This window comes from Otolemur garnettii, unplaced genomic scaffold (genome assembly GCF_000181295.1).
Source record: "Otolemur garnettii isolate 467f Iridium unplaced genomic scaffold, OtoGar3 scaffold00056, whole genome shotgun sequence".
Taxonomy (NCBI): Eukaryota; Metazoa; Chordata; class Mammalia; order Primates; family Galagidae; genus Otolemur; species Otolemur garnettii.
In genome coordinates, this window is record NW_003852451.1 from 688,484 (window position 1) to 695,212 (window position 6,729).

The window sequence follows — 6,729 nt, forward strand, 5'->3', positions numbered from 1 at the left end:
TGGGTGGGTGAGTGGGGATGTGGACAGGTGAGTGGGGACACAGGTGGATTGGTGAGTGGGAATGTGGATGGTGAGTGGGGACACAGGTGGATGGATGAGTGGGGATGTGGATAGGTGGGTGGGGATGTGGACAGGTGAGTGGGGACATGGCTGGGTGGGGGGGGGATGTGGACAGGTGAGTGGGGGCACACGTGGATGGGTGAGTGGGGATGTGGACAGTTGGGGGAGACATGGACAAGTGGGGAGACATGTTGGGTGAGGAAGACCCGTGAGTGGGGCTCAGGTGGGTGGAGACATGGAGTGGATGGGTGTATGGAAGCACAGGTGGGTGGGTGCCGAGATGGGTAGATGGATGGAGATGTGGGTGTTCAGGATGGCGATGGATGGTTGGATGGATTCATGAGTGAAATGATGCATGATCATATATATTATAAGTAAAATCACATATATATAAATCTTTTCAATTGTAAAATGTATATTTCATAAGTTAGAACTCTTAATCTTTGAGAATGAGAGGAGTTTTCTTTCCACAGTGTTACTATGTTTTCCCCAAAGACTAACTGCAAGAACAATGATAAAAGATCTTCAAAATGCAAGAGCAATTACAAATGGTATGAAATCTAACTCATGCACTTGAGGTACATTTGAAATAACTTGGACCTTTTGAATGCCTTGGTTTTTTCCCAACAGGTATAGGACCTTGCACGTGTATGCGTATATATGTACATGAATATGTATATATATTGTTTAGATAAATCATTGTAGCCACATTTAATTCTTTTATGTTCATTTTTCAAATGCTCTATTCTGACTGCCTTAATCTTTAAATATTTAATTTTTGTTAAGACTTAGATTTAGGAAATATTGTAGGCAACGGTCACTCTTGCCCAGAGTTTTCAGTGATAGCTGGATGGCAATGCTGGGGCAGTTACAGGGCCAGGGCAGATTCCGAAAAGCTGGAGGGTAGCATGTGAGTGGAGCACTGTGCCTGTGTCTGCCTAGGCTGGGCCTGTGTTGGCCTTGGGATCTACATGTCTGTGGGTGCATCCCACAGATGCCTGGGGACCCCTGGACCTGCCTGGACTGTGACCTTTTTTTCAGGGTAAATGTTGGCCATTTGCAGGTGATTTGAGGTGTCAGAGAAGTGGGGCGGGGGGGCAAGAGAGGACTTGGGGATTGCTAGTTTACAAACTTAAGCTTGTGTCATCTGAGGAGAGGTCAGGGGCTATTGTGCATAAAATAGCACCTTACTAGGCATCATTCCACATTTGAACTGTAGTGAGGTTTCCTAAAACACTTACCAGAACATTAACTTTAGCCATGTTTGTTGATTTTCTTGTAATTTTTTTTTGCAATTCCTGCCTCTTTCTGCCGCTCCCTGCACAGCAGGTTGTAGGGATTCAGTCTGTGCCCTCAGCAAAGTGCATCCAAGCCTTACACAGCTGCTTCGTGCGCAGGTGTGGAGCTCACAGCACAGAGCCCCCAGAGCCTGTATTTTTCTGCCACATTTTCTTCCCGGAGCCCAGCAATGCACACAGCTGGCACCTTTCATAGGTGTCTAGCTCTGGTGGCCGTTCTGCAGGAGACCACCAGGTGGCAGTGACGGCGCAGCCTCCAAGGTGACGTTGGGTCCAGGAAGCATTGCTCAGAGAAAGATTCATCTATCTGGACCCCTAGAACCTGGTGTGCATAGGATAGAGTGGCTTTGCTGTGAGGTAGCCCTGCTCGGCCAGGCTTAGTAGGGTCCCCAAACATAATGGCTACATGCCCAGGCAGGGTCTGTCAGTGAGGCCCACTGCTTAGTGCCATGCTGATGTCAGGTAGCTCCTGTCCTGCCTGTCTGCTGCTTGCTTGGTGCCTCTGCCTTACTTCTGACCAGGCAGCAGCCTTGCCTTGCACCCACCAAGTGGGGACTGTGGGGAGGACAGCTAGCCTCCTGGGCTCCCCCTGGTCCTCAGGCCTATAGCCCCTGCGGCTTAGCAGTGGGGCTTTCGTCTAAAGCGGAGGTGCTCTTGGTCCCCGGGCATCCCCATCACTGCCATGAAACTGTGTTGGGACTGCCTGCCTAAACTGTGATGTTTGGGGGGTAAATGTTGGCCATTTGCAGGTGATTTGAGGCGTTAGAGAAATGCCGGCCCCCTGAAAAGTGTGACAAGAGGTAGAGTCTGTCTCCTCCCCTGGGAGCCCTCAGCCCAAACCATCATCATGCTCACACCCATTTATATTAAACACGGCAAGTCATTGCAATTTTACGTGTAAAATATGTGCCTTTTTATCAATATGGAATGTAAATCTATTTTGAAGTTATTTCATAATTTTGAATGTAAGAGTTTATGTTTATATTCAAATTTAACAATAAAATTACACATGTAAAAAGAGAAACCTAATTGATTTCTAGTTTTTTATTTCTAGTCTCACTTTGATTTTTGTTACTTCTGACATTGCTCAGCCAGGAGCTCACTCTGGAGGATTCTCTGCCAACCAGGCTCTGCAGGCAAGTCGCTGCTGCCCTCCACCCGGCTGCCGTGTGCTGTGTTCAGTACTCAGGTATGAGCCTCAGTCAGCTTCATGGAATCCTTGGGAGCCTCTTTTTCCTGCCAGCTGTTGTGCTGTAAACATGTTTTGAAGCTTGCAGTTACTTAAGGCTGTATGGGGTTATCTGGGTATAGACTAGAGTTGAAATTAAGTTGTTACAGTGCATCTCACTTCTGCTGGGACCGATGCCTGGGTCACTCAGCCTCTGAACTTGGACTTGTAAGTCCATCTGGGGTTGCTGTGTTGTGATTACTCCTGCCTAAATTATAACATGGACCAGGCAGCAAGGCTGTGGTAGACAGAGAAGCCAGGACCCTAGAGTGTGCTCCTTGGGCCCCCATAGGCTGGATGTGCTGCTGCCCCGCGGTCCTGCCCTGTGGCTCTGCCTTGCTTTCTGCCCTGCTGTCTGCCCTGTGGACCTGCCCTGTGGCCACAGCTGGGACCTGCCTGCAGGGTGGAGTTTTCTTTTATGCCGAGGCTGGTGCTCTGTTCCCAAAGGTAGTTGACTGCCTATAGCAGACCCCTTTTTGGAAGTTCGGTGTTCCCATCTCAGTGATGCTGGAAAGAGTCAAGGGGCAGCTTATAACCTGCCCTCTGCCTCACCCAGGTCACTACGCTGTTTGACTCTCTTCTCCCAGTGGGAATTACGGACAGGTCGCACATGCCCTGGCCTCACTGGGGTGGATAGAAGCCCTCACTGGTCTGCAGTGCTGCGTCCTGCCCTTCACTTCCCAGTTGACTGCTAAAGGTTCCTTAGCTACCTCTGCTAAGTTCCCGTTGTTGTTGTTTATATAATTCTAGCCAAAGAGCTGTAAAAAGAACTTTTAGAAATTAGACACACAGTATCAGAAATGCCCTTTTGATGTCTTAATACATTCGCATTAATGGAAGAGGACAGATGTTTGCTGTTAGAGAGCCTCGATTTTCATGAACTTAGGGAGATGTGTTTTAGCTGCTTAGCCCAGTATTCCTCTCAACCAGTTCATGGACATGGGACAGGACACAGCGGGGTGTGTGTGTGTGTGTCCTGGTATTGTGACCTGTGGTGTGAGACTGGACACAGCAGGGTGTGGGGGTGTCCTGGGATTGTGACCTGTGGTGTGAGACAGGACACAGCAGGGTGTGGGGGTATCTTGGGATGGTGTGACCTGGGGTGTGAGACGGGACATGGCCGTGTGACTGCTGTCCAGGTGTGGGTGCTGTGCTGTCCAGCTCTGCCTGCTCACAAGGCTCTTGGGCACCTCAGGTATAATCTGGCTTCTCTCCTATCACCATGGGTGGCTGTGAGAACACAGCCGGCTGCTTGAAAGGACACGAATCTCTGTCAGCTTCGTTCCCTGCCCAGGGCCTGGCCATTCCGTGCCTGGTGGTCAGGGCTCTGTGGGCTCTGGGGCCCAGCTTTAGATCTCTCACTACCTGAGGAAATCTCCATCAGTGCTTCAACCAATTTTAAGTGAAAATTCTGTTTTCACTCAATCGGTCTTCACCAGTGTGATTCCTATGTGTTGGGATTTCGTAAGAAGTGTTTCTAATTTTTTAAGCAGGAGATGGTCGGTGGCTGGCCTGTGGCCTTGCCAATCATCTGTCCCTTGTCTTTGATGCCAGCCTCACTGGAGCCCCTGCTGTCTTTTCAGGTAAAACATGTCTTAATTTTCATTAATATGAATTTACAGACAGGTCTCACTTTGGTCCTGGCTGTCAGTTGTCACTTCAGTGTCCTCAAGACAACAGCAGAAGAGAAGCCGGGTGGACACACCTATGAGCAACCTGCACCCTCCAGGGCTGGACTGGGGCCAGGAGCCAAGACTCTGGGGCTTGGAGGAAGTGAGAAGAATTGAACCTCATATGCTTAAAATGTATTTCATTAGTTTAACTGAAAGATACACACTTGATATGTGTTTTGAAATACAGTAGTGCACAGATACTTCTGTCAGTGAGCAGGGTAAACACTCACAGCTGGTGAGCACAACAGTGCTGACATGGCTGCAGCTTCAGTCCTGACTCGGACCTGTCTAGATTCCTGGTTCTAAAGCCATAAAATCTCACCACTCTCCATGAGGTTTTCAAAACTGCTTGTTTCAAATCACACAGTTGGTAGATATTTAACAAAACCACACACACAGAGACAAGAAATGTTCATCTATTCTCATGCAGGTTGAGGCTCCCTAACCCAAAAATGCAAAATCCAAAATGCTCCCAAATCCAAAATTTTTTGAGTGCCAACATGCTGCTCTAGTGAGCATTCCTGATTTTAGATTTCTGAATTAGGGAAGCGTGGCTGGTGTAATACCCATATTGCAGAACCTGAAAAAGTGTAAAATCTGAAATATTTGTGGTCCCAAGCAGGTCCCTGGGTGTGAAGGCCCCCGCTCCCTCCCTCGGCCTCTGAGCTCCAGTCACAGCTACCTCAGTCTGCACAGGAGGGCAGCAAAGCTCTTCTGCTCCTTTGCCTGCTCAGTGCGGTTTAACCCTCTTTTCTTGGGCTCGTGTTACAGAGCAGAGTTCTATGCTAGTTTGTGAATCTTTCCTGGCGTTTCCACTTTTGCTTTGTTGGGTGTCCTGACACATATGGCATAGCGATGCTGTGACTCATTGTCTCATCTTTAAATTACCACGCGGTTCACACTCCCAGGCCAGTACGAAGGCTGCTCCATTTAAAGGGGCCCCAGCTGGGGCAGTAGTATCCTCCAAGCTGTAGTTACTCATTCTGCTGCAAGTTTAATCTGCAAGTTTAATCACAAAGGCCTTAGCTGCAGGAGCTGAAATGTGGTCATTTGGGAGTTCTGGGGCCATTTGTTGTCCAAGGTGTGTGAGTGAAGCTGGGTCCAGCTGCCAGCCTCAGGAGAGCGCTCCTGTCCCCTTGGTCCCCCTTGCTGCACACCTGGCCTTCTGTCCAGAGCAGAGCCCAAGGTGCTCTTCTCAGAATAATGTATTGTTGGCTGCTTTGAGATGCCTGCCCCAGCTCAGAGGCCTTTCTGAGGTCATAAGAGCAAGACAGCTCCTCAAAGTAGCTAATGTCCAGGACTGGGGGCCGGGAGACGCAGTGAGTGCTCACCCAGTGACAGCAGGGACCTGTCAGGTGCCAGAGTTAGGCTGGTGTAGGAATGAGGCCGGGACAGAACAGAAATGCATGCACACCGTCATGGGCACTTGCCAGGAGCTGTGGGTGTCCCCACCACAGTTCACTATCAGAGCTGTGCACCCCAGCCTCCAGACACCTGCAGACCACAGCCCACTCGGAAGCCTCCACACAACCTGAAGCTTGAATGAGACTTTACCAATCTGTCTCACAAATGCTGAGCCTCTGTCTGTGTGTGTTCAGTACAGGTTTTGACTTTTCCTTTAATGTTTAGAGAATAGTAGTTCTTTACATTACTGATAAATTATCATGAAATCTACAGAATTCTGTACTCTGCTTTAAAATATTATATTTTATAATTTTTCCCCTTAAAACATACATTCACAGATGTACACGAAGTGTTGAACCTCATATTTTAAGAAATACACACGTGGATTTTAGGGAAATGTTCTTGGGAAACCATGTTAAGCCTCTAAATGGAGGATAATCCACCTTCAGGGAGTTTGTTGGGTCTATAGCTGGAAATGCCTCTGGGCACCTTATTTACTGCTTGGAAACTTGCAGTTCTGGGTGTGTTGTGTGACAGTGCTGGACAAACAACAGTCACAAATGAAGTGCCCTTGGGTCACGCTGTTCTAACTGTGTCCCTGCAGGTCATGATGGAGCCGTGCGCACTGTCTGCTGGAGCCACAACCAGAAGTGGCTGCTCTCTGTTGCCCAGGACAGGACGTTGCGGGTGTGGTCTGTTCGCCAGACAGAGCTCATACTCTTGCTGGTAAGGGGCAGTCACACTCCTAATAGGCAAAGGCTCAGAACGAGAGCTCTGGTCTCCCTGACACTCGTCTACACACACTCACACGTAGTTACATAGTCCTAAGAGCTCTGGTGTCCCTGACACTCGCCTGCACACACCCACACGTAGTTACATAGTCCTAAGAGCTCTGGTCTCCCTGACACTCGTCTGCACACACCCACACGTAGTTACACAGTCCTAAGAGCTCTGGGGTCCCTGACACTCGTCTGCACACACCCACACGTAGTTACACAGTCCTAAGAGTTCTGGTGTCCCTGACACTCGTCTGCACACACCCACACGTAGTTACACAGTCCTAAGA

At 49.0% G+C, this 6,729-nt stretch overlaps 1 protein-coding gene across 1 annotated transcript in view; it reads left to right on the forward strand.

Moving 5' to 3' along the window:
- Positions 1 to 6,729, forward strand: part of WDR27 (WD repeat domain 27) — a 147,793-nt gene that overhangs the window by 39,091 nt on the left and 101,973 nt on the right. The window contains exons 15-18 of the mRNA XM_012806750.2: positions 534 to 611; positions 2,450 to 2,547; positions 4,080 to 4,169; positions 6,268 to 6,389. Coding sequence (XP_012662204.1) covers positions 534 to 611; positions 2,450 to 2,547; positions 4,080 to 4,169; positions 6,268 to 6,389 — 388 coding nt within the window. The remainder of the gene's footprint in view (positions 1 to 533; positions 612 to 2,449; positions 2,548 to 4,079; positions 4,170 to 6,267; positions 6,390 to 6,729) is intronic.